Below are 17,053 nucleotides of genomic sequence, written 5' to 3'. Positions count from 1 at the left end.
GCTGATTCTTGCACGATAACTCGTGTAAGGATCAGTACTGCAAAACAGAATCTCATTGACTTCAATGGGTTCCGTTTAGCGTGCGTAACACATTGAAGTCAATGGGTTAAAAAGCCTCCCATTGATTTCAAAGCGTTACGCACGCTAAACGGAACCCATTGAAGTCAATGAGATTCTGTTTTGCAGCGCTAATGCTTACACAAGTTATCGTGCGAGAATCAGTGTCACGTTACATCGTGTGATTGCTCCCTAAGAGATGGCATAAGGGAGCAAAAGTGACAAGTGATCAAGTTCAGTAAGGAAGGTTTTATGATTTACTTGATTGCAATGCTATATTAAGAGGAGGTCTAGCAATCAAACTCATATACATACATTTAGAATTGATAGGCAAGTAAAAAATGGGATGCAAAACACTGATACAAACGGATGGCCATCCGTTTACATAAAAGACAGCGTATAATATGTTTTTGTACCCTTGTTTTTTACATCTGTTTAACAGATGAAAGGATGTGAATGGAGCCAACCGATCTTAAACAATCTTTCTCCAGGATTCCTGGATAACAGTTTTGTCATAAATATTTAGAAAGCATTTGTTACCAGCAAACTGATAAAACTATATCTCTATGAAGTGTCTATGGACATTCGAGTAATCCAAGTAGCCCTCTCTAATGTAGCAGTGGGTCCCACTTATGCATGTAAAAAAAAAATGTAAAAATGCAAAGATGAACGCAGGCACACACTTAACACAATGCATAAGAAATTAAATTTTGACAAAGGTGAAGCATAAATCTTGTGGCTACATTAAACTAAAGATTCCTTTTTAATTTTCTGTATATTAAAAAAAAATCAATTGTAAATTAATGAAGAGAAAAATGAAATATTACAAATCTGATTGACACTATCCGGTTCAACGCTACAAGCCTTTAAACGTATTTTCTAGAGTGAAATACTAAACGTACAGCACTTAAACTGAGCTGTAGAAAAAGTACAAAATTGCTAAAAAATACCTTACAAAAATAAATTGCGTCCTTGAATGTGGTGAAGCATCTTACAAATAAATGTTCGCATTGTAGTCTTAAGTGCTCCTAAAGGTAACTGGTCTATGGTACATTTCATTGATAGCAGCATTGTTCCTATCCTTACTAGTTTCCCGTACATAGCAGAAAATGCAATGGATATGGATGAGTTCTTAGAGAATTATCTACACTGAGTGTTCCCGTATTGAGGAACCTGAAAGAGCGATTATTTAAAGACGTACCTACACAGCACAAGTAGCACAAACATATCAAAACAGCCCCACATGACAATTCAATGTACTGGTCAGCTGAGAGTCCTAACACATTTCTGCTGCTGGTGCTATGTTACAAATTGGCTTTTGTACCTTTGTCTTTCTTACTGAAAATTTGCTATTCTAATAAATCAATTCTTCAAAATTCTACATAATTACTATTTACATAGTTCAGATCTGTGTAGATGCAAAAATCGCCTGACTGATCCGTTTTTAAGATATGGAGAAACAGGCAAAAAAAAAAAAAGTTGCAACATAAAAAGTCATGATCAGAAATACAAATTTGACAATCATGTAGCTGAATGCACATTAGTCCACTTGCAGAAGTCTCTACACGTACCACTCCCTTCTGGATATGACAGAACCATCCACATGGGAAACCAAGTCATCTTCATTGTCGAAATTCTGATTGTACCGCGATACTACCGGCATGTTTTTGTCAGTGTAATTATTGACGGATCTATCAAAGTGTTCTTGGTATCTGTTATAGCTAACAATATGGTTCCAGTCTGAGTTGTCATCATCATGGAGATATTCATTATAAATATGATCATTACTTTTAATATCAACCTCCTTTTTCAGGTTATCAGGAAAAGGGTCAAGATCTTCCGGCTGCAGAACATCAATTTGGGACTCTTTCTGCATATCTGAAGGAGGAATGTAGCTCTTGGTAAAATAATCGCCCCGGAATGTCTGTTTTCTTCTGTGGTATAGAATGCCAATAAGCACAATTAAAAGAATCAAAAATAGACAACCTCCGACGACGCTTCCAATAATGGTGCCAAAATTCCCATCCTGTAACGTTGCCATGGTTGAAGCAGGAATGTGGAATTTTCTGGAGGCCGTTGTTAACTTTGCATCAAAGGGTATATGGGTTTGTGGAACGGTAGGAGGTACAGTAGTAACAGGAGGATCTAATGGAAGTAGACATGGACAAAAGGGAAAACAATGTCAATACATGCTAGTAGCTAAGATCAATAATGAATATGGCTTTTGTTATTAAATAAGTATTAAGCAGCACATTATCTATCTATCTATCGTTACACAAAGATGTACAGCATTCACTTCCCTAGACAATGAAAGCTGTGCTCTCCTGACATTTTGAACACGGAAGTTTATTATTAAAAACATCTGGTTAAATGGGTTTTTGGGGACTTTTAAATTGATGACATCCTTAGGATAGGTTATCAGTTAAAGACCCCCCATGGATCAGGTGATTGAAGTAATGCTCCCTGAGCACCACTTCTGCCTCTCAGCCATGTCATGTCAAGTTCATTGGTCACATGGTCTGGTCGCAGCTCAGGGCTCGTTCACATCTGCGCCCGGTCTCCGTTCTGCAGGTTTCCGTTTCCTGCACAAAACAGGGGCAGGAGACGGAAACCTGCCGGCATGTTTCAATCCCATTCATTTGAATGCGAATGAAAAGTCATCAAAACTGTGACAGGTTTGATGGGTTGTGGACAATCCACTGACCTTTGCAAAAAAAAAAAAAAAAAAAAAAAAAAAAAATCAAACCCATCAGGCTTTTTGCAGTTGTCACCATTAACATCTTTGTTTCAATAAGGAAAGCATTATAGGCAATGAGACATTTAGCCCCTGCCCTATTATAAGTAGTATGTTAGGTTGTACACACAATCTTGAAAAGACAACAGGTCGTCTTCCTTTAATTGTTGTGGCTGATTTGCTAACGTTAAAATTCTATTAGGCTGAGGTTCCACGTTACAGAAACGTAGCTTTTTTTTGTTGCAGATTTTGCTGCGCTTTTTTCAGCCAAAGCCAAGAATGACTACAAAAGGAATGGGAAATATATAGGAATTTCTTAGGGTCCATTGACATGGAAGAAAATGGTGAGGAATTTGGTGTGGAATTTCAGTGCTGAAAAAAAGCCTCCCATTTCTGCTTAAAAAAGGAACCTATTAAAGTCAGTGGGAGGCTTTTGTTTCAGTGCTGAAATTCCACACCAAATTCCTCAGCATTTTCCTCCGTGTGAATGGACCCTTAAACTTTTACCTTCTGCTCAATCCACTCCTGGCTTTGGCTTAAAAAAACCACTGTAAAAACTACAACAAAAAAAAAAGCTACGCTTCCGCAACGTGGGACCTCAGCCTAAAAGGCATTTATAATATTTACAAACGGTTTCTAAGGCATGAATGGTGAGAATGGGCTGCATTGGCCTACAGACACAGCAATTTCAGGGTACGTGAAACTGCAGTATACAGTATATTATGTATTTTTTCGTCAGAACTTGCTCATCTATCTGTATTTAGCAGGCTTCTGTGCATGTGCTGAAGATATGCTGACCCCTTTCTACTTCCTTTTGCAAACAATGTCTAGAGTCAGCACATTATTTACATAATCTATTTCTTTGAGAAGACTTAATTTAATATAATAGAAGCGGAATAGTGTGAATCATACAAGTCAAATAGTTCCTTTTCCTAGGAGAGAATAAAGGTATGCTGAAATAAAGTCTGATAAAAGAATTATCTATAAAAGGTTTTCTTTAACCTCCTAACAGTTACATTAAAATTGCAAAAACCCTCCCGAAAACTTTACTTTTCTAATGGCAAACTTTGACATGAGAAGAAAATTATCCTCTTTAAAGAGCTAGGCTGTTCACTTTCATTAGATCAAAAAATGTTCCTCTATTCACTTCAAAAATAAAACTCCAATATGTGACAATGAGTAAGTATTCTTTCTGATTGATGGGGGCATATAAAAAAACAAGTTCATGATATCCCCTTCTCCGGGGGCATCTGAGGTCACAGGGACATAAGAGTGAGAAATCATTCTTCTCTCTCTCCAAGTCATCAGCAGCACCAGTTTCCCTGCAAACAGGCTGTAGTGAAAACGGTGAGTATATGCCATTCCCACGTCAACCAGTACTAGCTTTGGTTCTAATGGTGTTAACATGGCTGATTTTAGTGTTATCTTCAAAACAAAATTATGGCAAAACTGTTTGGTGTTTAAATACTATGTATAGCTTTGATATTATGTATAGATATTTCAGTTATTAATATCCAAGTATTTTGGGGAATAATATACTTCTGTAATAGGATTATATTACAGCTTTACTTTGTTTTGCCTCGGCAGCTGCTACATCTTACATTACATAGCATGCTGAAGACCGACTCATGGTTCATTCTGCAGCACCTCCTTTTAAGCAGATTTATGACCAAGCCATGCAAAACAACATTTTATAATTATAAAAGCAAGATATTAAAAATGTATGACTAGTCAAAGCTTTAAGAAGATCTGTCAGCATTCCTGACATGTTTGTTGTAGTAAGTACTTGTATTCCCAGTGAGATACCAATGCTGACCAAGGCGCAGAAACACTGAGTCGACAGTTTCTTCATATGTTCCCAGTAGGAATAATGGGATTGCCACCGTGCTCCAATAGAAGGTGCTTGTTATTTCATGGAGAATAAAAGCATTTACTAAAACACATGTCAGGAAAATGGACACATTCTCTTTTTCTATGATTACAGTTCAATAACCTGTATTAATCCTTAACAGGTTGTACTGTCTCAGGGCAATAATTGTGTAAATGCCACATTTGTTTTTCTTTTTATGAAGAGTAAGAAAATGATACCTTTTAAGAAGTGATTGTGCTCAAGTAGGTCAAATCACTGACATTTTTCAACCCCGATAAAAGCAGCTCACCAGCAGGGAAAAGCATTTGATGAAAAGTTCAGAATGGGTAAAATAAAATAAACCCTGCTGGTCTCTGCTTGCTGGTGCCTCTTGTCACCCAGGACATGCATTTCAGCCAATAACTGGTCAAGACATATCACAGCTCCAGCTAGAGATGAGCTAAATAGTCAATTCAATTGTGTGGAGGGAAACCAAGATCAGAGATGGGGACCCTTACAACATCGGAATGAGAGCGGCAGGGGATCAGGGAGGAGCATTGCTTGTTTTATTTTTCTTTTTTAACCCACTATCAGCTTCTTATAGTATTTCCCCTCATCAGACAACTACTGTAATCCATTAAATGAAAAATTACCTTTTCCATCTTTCTAACAGTGCTGTTGGTTGTTCTGTGCATTATAACCAAATAGAAGGCAGGAGTTTGGGTAATAATTTGTAGCCATCATCATTATCAAATGTGAAAGTCAGAAGCCAATTAGTAGGTTAAAACAATTAAAACAATGTATAGAAGATGATGGAAAGTAAGTAAGATTAGTAACACATATGAGTGTTGATCCAAATCATTAAAATAAACAACTTCATGAGATTTTATCGATTTTATTTGAACTTTATAAAATAGGCAAGAAACAAAGCTAAGGTCATTTATCATTTTCATTTATCATTTTCAAATCATTGCTCTAAATTTACTATATCTATATAGTATACTGTAATACCTATACAATTTTGTGTAAAGAATTTCTATGTACGTATGAATATACAAAAAAAAAATCGCTCTCTAAGTATCCACATATAATAAAACAGCTACTACACACTTATAATAAAACTCCAGTTTCAGGTCATTTAAGCCTGAATAGGTAATACTAGGTATTACTGCCACAAAAGGTACTGAAACCTTGGTCAGAAATTTTTGTTGCCCTATGTTTAAGCTGCATGGCAGATAGTGTGCCAGTCTGCATAGCTGCCAAAATCATCTTCATGCAAGACAATAGACCAACTCATGCAGCAAAGAATACCTCTGAGTCATTGGCTGCTATGGGCATAAGAGAAGAACTCTATAATGGATGGAATGTCCACCCGAAAAATGCAGAGAGAAAAGTGCTCCTTGCATTGCTTTTTTTAAGGAGCTTTGGGAACAGATATCCCAAATAGAGTTTAAGCGTTGGTGTGAACCCAGTCTTAGACAGGCAAACTAAAATTGTGCTAAATTTTCACACTGTCTTCTGATGCAAGACAAATCTGGTGCATACACTACCTGTGTAAAAGTTTACAACACCTACTGGTTGGCCTTTTTTGTCACAGAATAATAATAATAATAATAATAATAATAATAATAATAATAATAATAGTACATTTTATTTATGAATGCTATATTTCAAATGTGTATTATATAGAATGAGATATGTGTGGATTATATAGAACGAGATATGTGTGGATTAAAAGAATGAGAATTTTTTCACACATCTCCCTAAGTCCTCTTGATTTCACATATGTACATGATCTTACTAAGTAACTAATATATTTGAAAATATAAAAATAGAGTGAAAGAAAACAAGGAAAACTGTGTGCCATGATTTACAGCATGAAAATGACTGCTAGATTCGTATTACACTAGTTCATGGCTAATGCTATTAACAGTAATTTAAGAACATGAGAGATTGGATTACAAGACGGTCATGAATATCTTGCTAAATAATGTAGACTTTTAGGAGACACTGACATATTCACTAATAATCATATGCCAGCGTACGGCTAATGTAATTTAAAAATGAAACTCTCTTCATAACTAGATTGAACAGCATATTGAAATTATCTATTATATACAGTATATATGCATATATTGCAGCCTTCAGAAATTGTCCTTAGTTATATCTGAAGAAGAAGCCAAAGATCTTCGAAACGTTATAATCTGTCATCATTTTGATTTAGCCATCAAAAAAGGTATCATCTACTGAAGACACACACACACGTTATGTTCAACTAGTACTACTTTTCTAGCAAGAACAGAAAAAAGAATCATGAAAGAAAAAGACCCTATTTATGTACTAGAATATCTACCCTTTATGCTGAGAAGCCATGGGGGAGAAAGTTATATTTGCTCTACCACCATTTAACAAACTGTAGAATATATACAGTTTGTTATTATATATATATACAGTCCTATGAAAAAGTTTGGGCACCCCTATGAATCTTAATCATTTTTAGTTCTAAATATTTTGGTGTTTGCAACAGCCATTTCAGTTTGATATATCTAATAACTGATGGACACAGTAATATTTCAGGATTGAAATGAGGTTTATTGTACTAACAGAAAATGCGCAATATGCATTAAACCAAAATTTGACCGGTGCAAAAATATGGGCACCTCAACAGAAAAGTGACATTAATATTTAGTACATCCTCCTTTTGCAAAGATAACAGCCTCTAGTCGCTTCCTGTAGCTTTTAATCAGTTCCTGGATCCTGGATGAAGGTATTTTGGACCATTTCTTTCTACAAAACAATTCAAGTTCAGTTAAGTTTGATGGTCGCCGAACATGGACAGCCCGCTCTCAAATGATCTGAAAACAAAGATTGTTCAACATAGTTGTTCAGGGGAAGGATACAAAACGTTATCTCAGAGATTTAACCTGTCAGTTTCCACTGTGAGGAACATAGTAAGGAAATGGAAGACCACAGGGACAGTTCTTGTTAAGCCCAGAAGTGGCAGGCCAAGAAAAATATCAGAAAGGCAGAGAAGAAGAATGGTGAGAACAGTCAAGGACAATCCACAGACCACCTCCAAAGAGCTGCAGCATCATCTTGCTGCAGATGGTGTCACTGTGCATCGGTCAACTATACAGCGCACTTTGCACAAATAGAAGCTGTATGGGAGAGTGATGAGAAAGAAGCCGTTTCTGCACGTACGCCACAAATAGAGTTGCCTGAGGTATGAAAAAGCACATTTGGACAAGGCAGCTTCATTTTGGAAACAAAAATTGAGTTGTTTGGTTATAAAAAAAGGCGTTATGCATGGCGTCCAAAAAGAAACAGCATTCCAAGAAAAACACATGCTACCCACTGTAAAATTTGGTGGAGGTTCCATCATGCTTTGGGGCTGTGTGGACAATGCCGGCATCGGGAATCTTGTTAAAGTTGAGGGTCGCATGGATTCCACTCAGTATCAGCAGATTCTTGAGAATAATGTTCAAGAATCAGTGACGAAGTTGAAGTTACGCCGGGGATGGATATTTCAGCAAGACAATGATCCAAAACACCGCTCCAAATCCTCAGGCATTCATGCAGAGGAACAATTACAATGTTCTGGAATGGCCATCCCAGTCCCTAGACCTGAATATCATTGAACATCTGTGGGATGATTTGAAGCAGGCTGTCCATGCTCGGCGACCATCTAACTTAACTGAACTTGAATTGTTTGTCCAAAATACCTTTATCCAGGATCCAGGAACTGATTAAAAGCTACAGGAAGCGACTAGAGGCTGTTATCTTTGCAAAAGGAGGATCTACTAAATATTAATGTCACTTTTCTGTTGAGGTGCCCATACTTTTGCACCGGTCAAATTTTGGTTTAATGCATATTGCACATTTTCTGTTAGTACAATAAACCTCATTTCAATCCTGAAATATTACTGTGTCCATCAGTTATTAGATATATCAAACTGAAATGGCTGTTGCAAATACCAAAATATTTAGAACTAAAAATGATTAAGATTAATAGGGGTGCCCAAACTTTTTCATAGGACTGTATAATATACATATTAAACTGTATATTATTATTTCTGGAACATATGCAATATACAGTATATTATTTTATGATTTGATGCAAATTGAACCATAAAACATAGGTATATGTACATAGTGCTTAAAGGGATTCAATAAGTAAAATGCTATTTTTTCTCCCTAACACATTGGAATAGCCTTAAGAATGGCTATTCATCTCCTAAGTTTAGAGGACTTCTCCGCACCGCCATTCGGTAAAAATTAGTTTTTCTTCTGTGTGTAGTGCTACGAGTACAGAGCATACTGAGCATGCTCAGTAGCTCTGTACTAGCATCCAACACACAAGAGATGCAAGTGATGCCGGTACAGGGCTACTGAGCATGCTCAGTATGCTCTGTACTATGTAGAACTACATGAGTGCACTGCACATGCGCAGTATGCTCGTGTAAGCAGCCACAAAAAATGGCAGAGCCGACTGCGCATGCCTAGAAGGTTGAAGCCCAGCGCCGAAAGAAGAAGCGGAGAGAGGCGTTACAGACGAAGACAGAGGCGTCGCTGGAGAGTTCTCTCGCAGCATTGGGGATGCCCCCAGTGCTGTTTGAGCGCTGGGGAACGCCCCCAGTGCTGCGAGAGAACTTATTTGCATACAGAAGAAAACCGGGATTTCTACCGAACGGCGGCATGGAGAAGACATCTAAAGGTAGGAGAAGAATAGCCTTTCTTAAGGCTATTCCTACGTGTTAGGGAGAAAAACATTGGATTCCAATGATTGATCCCTTTAATTCCTCCCAAACTGCGCGTGAAATCTGTTTCTGCTTGTACCTGGTGAAGATTTCAGGTATTATTTATGTCAGAAAAGCTGTGCAAATTATTTTTAATTTGCTGTAATAGTTGGCCCGCCCTCACCACATCCTTTTAGGAAAGTGGTGTACTGTACATGCAGTAAAGAGTTTGTACAGTCTACAAGTATGTCCTTTGTAACACTGGAGAACAATAATGCCATGAGATAAAATGGCAGAGTGAGGTGTACTGTGATCAGGGTCCAACTCTAGGTTTCCATAGAAAGAATTCATATCTGTCGTTCGACATGAACAACCTTTTACCTACAACATCCCACAATGACAGAAAAATCCAAACACAGCAGATTAACTCGGCAGAAACCGATCAAACATCTGTCAACATTGGTTTGTGTCAAAATTGTGAAATGTTGCTAAAAGATTCTAGTTATTATTGTTATGCATCAATGCAACCAATTACACAGTAAACACAATCTGCAGTGCAGACTGACTTGTGAAAGGCTATGTTTAACATACCTAGATTAAAAAACTGCTTTTACCCCCCAGAAAATTGTAAGGTCACATGTGGCAAACAGAAATGGAGTAAACAGTGCATTTAGTATATTGGAATCCTTCACAATGACAAATACACCAGACATATTAACAATGCAAAACAACTCACCTAAAATAGTGATGATCTTTTGGTCACTTTTATAACCAAGAGCATTGGCCACTCTGCACATATATATCCCAGACACATTGTGCGTTAGAGGGTAGTTGAAAAGTAGTGTATTATTGACAGATAATAAACCGTCAGGCCAAATTCCATCCAACCTGTATTAATAGAAGATACAAACATATTGCATTAGGTGCTGGACAGTAAAGGGCCACATTTAGTACACGTTAAAAAGGTTATTATTCTCTGTCTATTACATGGTTAAGGATTTCCTGGAAATGCATGGACTACAAATGTTTACATATAGATGTTCATTTTAAACTAACACAACAAGGAGTAAGTCTTTATTAGCACACATTTCTAAATACAGATCCCCACATATTAGTATCCAGTGAAGAGAAAGAGTATAAAGTGGACCTTATTTTTGTGGAAACAAAATGGAGTAAAGCTGAACATAAACATGGAATAACTACCATCTGGAGGCTGCTTCAGCCGGTGGTTATGACCCAGTCCCTCTGAAATGATCATCCATAGTTGGATCCTATGGAGGGTAACGTGACAGGTAATTCTTGTGTCACTCATCTTAGGGGAAACAATAAGACTGGCTTTTAAAAATCAAACAAGATTGTCCCTTGTGGACATCAGATGGTCTCCTGTGACCCCCCATACATAGGCTAACCTGAGACTAACTGGAGATGGGTGACTTCTGTGACTTCTCACATTGTCTGAAAGACAATCCCTTCAATAGTAATAGGCTCTACATTGTTCAGTAAGTTACAAGATCAAAGCAGGACTGTTTTTTCTAGCCTAGGTTAACACAGGTGGTCTCTTTCTGCTGTCTGTAATACTACTAAGAACTATCGTGATAAATCACAAGTTCTGTCCCTCTTTGAATCTATTTATCTATATAGCTGAAAATAACATAAAGCTGGGTTTTCACATGAGGGGAAGTTGGAATTTAAAAAAAAGTGTTACAAAAACAGCAATTGGAAAAAATGTGTTTTTGCGGTTTTTTTTTTTTTAACAGCAGTTTTACAAAGTGATACCGTAATTGGTGAGGAGGATTATTCAGGTGAAAAAATTGTTTCGTATTTTTCACCCGTAAAAACATTGGAAAACATAGCCTTTGTTATTTTTTTTTTCTCTCGGTCTTCCAAACACCATAACTTTTTTTATTTTTCTGTTCACTGAGCAGTATGAGGGCTAAAAGGGGTTTTCTGAGCAAAATTATTATTCTGTCTGTTAGCGCTATCAATGGGTTAATAAGTGCACCCAGATACCTTTAGCAGTGTTTTGAGTGATATCTGGCTTTTTCTGAGAGCTCCTGGTATTTTCTGCATTTGTTTACAAGGGCAGCTTCCTGCTGTCTTAGCCTACAACTACCATGATACATTGCAGTTCACTCAGATTCCCCTCTCACTTCCTCCCTTACAACCATCCCCCGTTTCCCTAGTTAGCCCATGGACTACTATACCCTACCTACCTAGCTAACTAACTCAGTCCCCCAACCTCCTCCGCACCCATCATACCTGTTTTCTCATCCTGGAGATGACTTTCGTCGGTGCCACTGTCCCCTCTTCTGCCCACACCTGGGAGCTGGAGCCTGTGCAATAGAGCGCTGGCAGAAGTGAAAAGAAGCAGAGGGCCTACCACGCATGTGCAATAGAACACTGCTTCCCTTCACTTCTGCTAGCGTTCAATTGCGCAGGCGCTGGCTCTCATGTGAAGGAAGCGAAGCCCAGCAGAAGAAGAGGACGTGAGCATTGGAGAGTATGGTGAGGACCGAAAACAGAGGAGTACTGGTTGACCTCCTATCTCTGGAAATAGCGAAACGGAACATCACCAGGAAATCAGAAAATGTTCCTGCGGTGGTCACATGACTGCCCCAGTCATATGGGTAAATATACATTTTTTTCATTTTTTTTAAAGGGAGTAAATTAGAAGTTGGGCGGTGGAAGGGGTTTAGCTTAGTGTTTAAGTTTTCATTTATGCTGGACAACCCCTTTAATGTTTGCAGAACAAATTGTAAAATTAGACAAAAACTGTTTGCGCGCCTTTCTTAAAATCTTTATTTTTACAGCGTTATTGTTTAGCCAAATGTGACATATCACCTGTATTCTGTGTGTCAGTGCGATAACAACAATACCAAAATTTAGATTTTTTTTTTTTTTGTTATAACCACTTAAAAAAATCCAAAACTTTGGAAAAAAACAAAACAAAAACAAAAGAAACCAAAACACATTATTGCAAGGCTACATGTAATATTACGGTAATAATAATATTAATAGTAATAATATTTGTATCATTTTGTAGAATGTCTTGTTTAGCTCACTTTTTAGCTGCTTTTTTTTTTCCATATGCAAAAAGTATTTTTATAAATTTGTATAATTGTGCATTTTCAGACACAGGGATACTTAATGGTTATGCGTTTTACTTTATTTAGTTAGCTTTTATATGTGTTCTAGGGAAAAGGGGGAGATTTGAATTTTTATTTTTTACTTTTTTTATTTTGAGACCCTCTAGGGGTCTTGAACCTCAGAGGCCTGATCAGTAGGGTTGAGCCGATACTGACTTTTCAGGATCGATTTTAAAATCAGATTTCCGATCATTTTTAATTCGAACCCGATCTTGATCCCAATTCCGATCCCAATGCAAGTCAATGGGATTTTTTTATTAATCGGAGATCTGATTTTAAAAGCAATCCTATTCACTATACAGCATGAAATCTAAGAATTGTTAGAATCCACGCTGTGTAGTGAATCACTAAGTAGCCAGAGGATTTTTTTTTTAATCCTCTGGCTACTTAGTCCCCCCCTGGTGTCCACTTACCTCCAGAGACTGCAGCTGGATCGGCAGCGAGGCGAAGATCAGCGGAGCAGCCATCTCTGGAGGTAAGTAGCTACTATAGATGCTACTTTAGTCTCCCATTAGAATGAATGGAGGCAGCCGGCGCACAGGGGGTTAAGGCTGTGTGCCGGCTGCTTCCATTCATTCCTATGGAACCGCAGCGGAGCCTTCACACTGAGTATACGCTATATACTCAGTGTGAAGGCATTGTGGGAAATACTACCGATCTCGATCCCACCTTAAAATATCATGTTCTGAATTCTGATCGCGATCGTGAAATTTTCTCGATCGCCGATCGGAATCCGATTTTTTCCGAACACGATCGCTCAACCCTACTGATCAGTAATACAATGCCTAGTGCAGTCTGTGATAGAAGTCTTTAGAAGACAAGCCTCGAAGCCTTCAATAGGTTCCCAGCTGTCATGACAATGGTTGTGGCATCCAAATGAGATTCGGGGTCCGGTGATCCACCCTAAAATGGTGATATGTTTGACTGAGAGATTAGGGCAGTTAAAAGCCTTCTATTATAAAGTGACCACTCAGCTCCTGAGCGTCCGACATATTTAAATACCCAACACACGTCGTAATAGGAAAGTGATTGTCTTAGCACCATTTTCTGTTTGTTGAAAGTTACCAGACAGCAGAAAACTGTAGTATTGCAAGCACCATGCTATAAAGGCAGGAGAAGCTGGGCTGATTGTTATATAGTTTTGTGGGAAAAGATTCAATATACCCTATTTCTCTGTTCTTACCATGCTTAGAAGGAGGAACGGAATCAAGTGGGCAGTCCTAACAGTGACTGCGCATACTGCCATTGCTGACAGCGACTGATAAGACCATCCACTGGACTCAGTTACTTCTAGACATTGAAAGAACAGAGAAATAAATGGATAAATGACAAGTTATACTGAATCTTTTCCCACAAAATTATATTTCAGTACTACATAGCTCCCCTGGCTCTATAACATGCTGTCTGCAGGTTTGACTGTATTTTTATGGTGAGAGTTTCCCTTTAAGTGGTGTGCTGCTTCTTTTAGCTTTTTAAACTCTCCCTGAACCACAAAAGCCACAAAAAAAAACTCCCGCTCCCCCCCCCCCCCAAAAAAAAAAGATATATTTTACCTGCTGCTGCAAAAAAAAATCATCATTTATTGATGGGGTTAATAGTAATATATACAACTACTATACTAGTCTATAAACTCAAAAGTTTTTCAAAAGTTTAGGAAAGTTTACCGTATTTTTCGGACTATAAGACGCAGGTTTTAGAGGAGGAAAATAGGGAAAAAAATTTTTGAAGCAAAAACTGGTAAAATATTTAATATATGGGAGTTGTAGTTTTGCAACAGCTGCAAGGCCACATTGACAGGTGACCCTGCAGCTGTACGGGGACGCATAGAGCGTTTTTTTGCGGCGCCAGCTGTACTTTTTAGTTATACCATTTTGGGGGATATCTATTGCTTAGATCACCTTGTATTGAAAAAAAAAAGAGGAGGTGATTTAGAACTTTTATTTATTTCATATTTTTAAAGCTTTTTTTTTTTTTTTTTACTATTTTATTCCCCCCCGGGGGCTTGAACCTGCGGTCACTTGATCGCAAGTCCCATAGACGGCAATACAACTGTATTGCCGTCTATGGGACATTCTGTGTATTAGTATTACGGCTGGTCATAGACCCAGCCGCAATACTAATATATAGCAGTGACAGGCCCGGGAGCTTCATTAGGCTCCCGGCTGTCACCCGAACAGGTCGGCTCCTGCGATATTGCCGCGCAGGAGCCGGCCTGCAACTTTACAGGTATGGGGCCGGTGGGGACCGGCCCCGGGGGAGAAGGGGCCGCTGATACTGACCCGGCATCCGCTGTACTAGAGAGGCGGATGCCGGGGAGGGATAGACGCTGGGGCCTGAGACATCGCTACGATCCTCTCCCCTGCATGAAGCCAGCGGCGGGGGCACGGAGGAGCCCCTGCCGCTGCTGGCTTCATGCGGGGCAGAGGAGCGCAGCGATGTCGCAGGCCCCGGCACCTGTAATGGCGTCTATCACTTGCCGGCTTCCGCCTCTCTATTACAGCGGATGCCAGGCGCCACCTTCAGACTATAAGACGCACCCTTCTTTTCCCCAAAAATTTTGGGGAAAAAAAGTGCGTCTTATAGTCCGAAAAATACGGTATATTGTGTCTATGAATTGCTGTGTCTACCGTTAGTGCCTGCAAATAGCAATGTATTATAACACAGACTGGCAAGCACATGATATAACAAACCATTGTAACTGAAGTAAAATCAGTGTACCTGGTCCATTTTATGTCCATGGGAGGTGGATTAGCGTCAGCGTTACACTTTAGTTGGACGTTTTTTCTGCCAACAAACCAATTTCCATCATAGCCAGTAACTGAAACTTCTGGAGCATCTAAAATAGAGATAAGTTTTACATCAGGTTTAGGCTCAAAAATTCTGCTTATTACTTTGATGAGTATAAGGGAGTAAGCTTCTGCCAGCTGCCACCCCCAATATTGGATGGGGCAGTTGGCAGAGCCCTAATAAGGGAGATCATTGACTGTTACCATTAATACTGGCACATTTGGCTGATCTTTCTCTCACATGTATGAACCACTTTAGAATAGGCGTATTTTTGGTATAGAGAAACTGTAGTTTATTCACATTGTAGTGATGGACAATCGGACTCTAACTGTACAAAGATTTCCTTTTGTAAGACTAGGTTTACATCTCTTATCTTTCCTCTGGGGCTTTCTGTCAGGAGTATACATCCAAGTACCCCAAAACAGAAATTAAACATGTATTGAAACGGACTCATTCACTTCAATAGGGTACATGGAGTACATTGGATTCTGGTTGACCTGTTTGTTTTTTTGGGGTTTTTTTATGTAGATTTTGAGCCCCCTATAGGGATCACAATGTACAATCAGTATGTCTTTGTAGAATGGGAGGAAATCCATGCAAACACAGGGAGAACATAAAAACTCCTTGCAAATGTTGTTCCTGGGGGGATTCGAACCCAGGACTCCAGCACTGCAAGGTTGCAGTGCTAGCCACTGAGCCACCATGTTGCCCCTTGGTTGACCTGTTTTCTGTTGCCCATTTTTTTTTCATTGCACAAACCCTTGTTGTCTACTATGTTTTTCTGTCTGACTGACAAAAAGTATACAAAAAAATGCAGGTCAAAATGTCTCAATAGTTGAATCCTTATGACTCGATGCAACCTATTAAAGTAACTAATTCCATTGGGGTATAGGCCTGAATGCTGTTCCTGGGCATTCAAAAGTAGGATTCTATGGCTTGTTGCAGTGATGTGAACAAAGCCTTACAGATAAGGCAAGTGGAGTTTTTTAAAATAAAAATTAACAAAACATCTCTCACTTCTTAACGTGTATAAAATATTATCTTCAAAACACAGAAGTTTATTTCCAACCACAGGCTGCTTCCAACATCTGCTGCTATAAGAGCACAGCTAGAATTAGGGCAATACACATGGAAAGATGAGCAGTGAAGCAACGCACGGAGGAATGTGTAAATATAGCATCTGTGTACAAGCTTTTTCCATTTATACATTTTGTCTGACTCCAGAAAAGCCTGAAGGAATGCTCACTTACCCTAATAAGGCAGTCATGGTTAGTCACTTGTTAGACAACACCTGATTTTAGGCAAATGTTCACATTTCACTATCCAGATATTTCCGTATCAAAGCCTTAGTCTGATATGAACATCATGCAGCACCAAAGAATAAACAGTGATACAAGGGACACTTCCTTGCCACTTATCTTTCTTAAGTTCCAGCAGCTTAGCAAAGTCTAATAATAACAGAAATGGTGCATTTATACAAAAGGCTTTTGTAGTGCTCGGATGTGTTACACAGTTTCCAGAATACACGGGTACAATACAAAGTGAAATTTCTGGTACTGTAATTTATTCAGCTGTTGAAACCCAACAATAATATTAATTCAGGAGTTTTCCTCTTGTTTTAATAACTTAGACTGCAAAAAAGTGAAATGTGACATCTGACAAGACAAGTTCAGATGTGTTTACTTGGCTGCTTAAATTCTAATACTCTAATATTTCTAATATCCTTACCATAGGCCATAAATAC

The 17,053-nt window shown here is 38.6% G+C and overlaps 1 protein-coding gene across 1 annotated transcript in view; it reads right to left on the bottom strand.

The window, feature by feature from the left end:
- Positions 1-1,541: 1,541 nt before the first annotated feature.
- Positions 1,542-17,053, bottom strand: part of NECTIN3 (nectin cell adhesion molecule 3) — a 60,169-nt gene continuing 44,657 nt past the window's right edge. Inside the window, exons 4-6 of the mRNA XM_075264385.1 lie at positions 15,241-15,358; positions 10,113-10,264; positions 1,542-2,202 (exon numbers count right to left, since the gene is read on the bottom strand). Of these exons, the coding sequence (XP_075120486.1) occupies positions 1,619-2,202; positions 10,113-10,264; positions 15,241-15,358 (854 nt within the window). The 3' untranslated portion in view covers positions 1,542-1,618. The remainder of the gene's footprint in view (positions 2,203-10,112; positions 10,265-15,240; positions 15,359-17,053) is intronic.

The sequence above is a fragment of the Leptodactylus fuscus genome, chromosome 2 (genome assembly GCF_031893055.1).
Source record: "Leptodactylus fuscus isolate aLepFus1 chromosome 2, aLepFus1.hap2, whole genome shotgun sequence".
NCBI classification, from domain to species: domain Eukaryota; kingdom Metazoa; phylum Chordata; class Amphibia; order Anura; family Leptodactylidae; genus Leptodactylus; species Leptodactylus fuscus.
The sequence above is the reverse complement of the archived record's forward strand: the minus strand, read 5'-3'. Positions and strand labels throughout refer to the sequence as shown.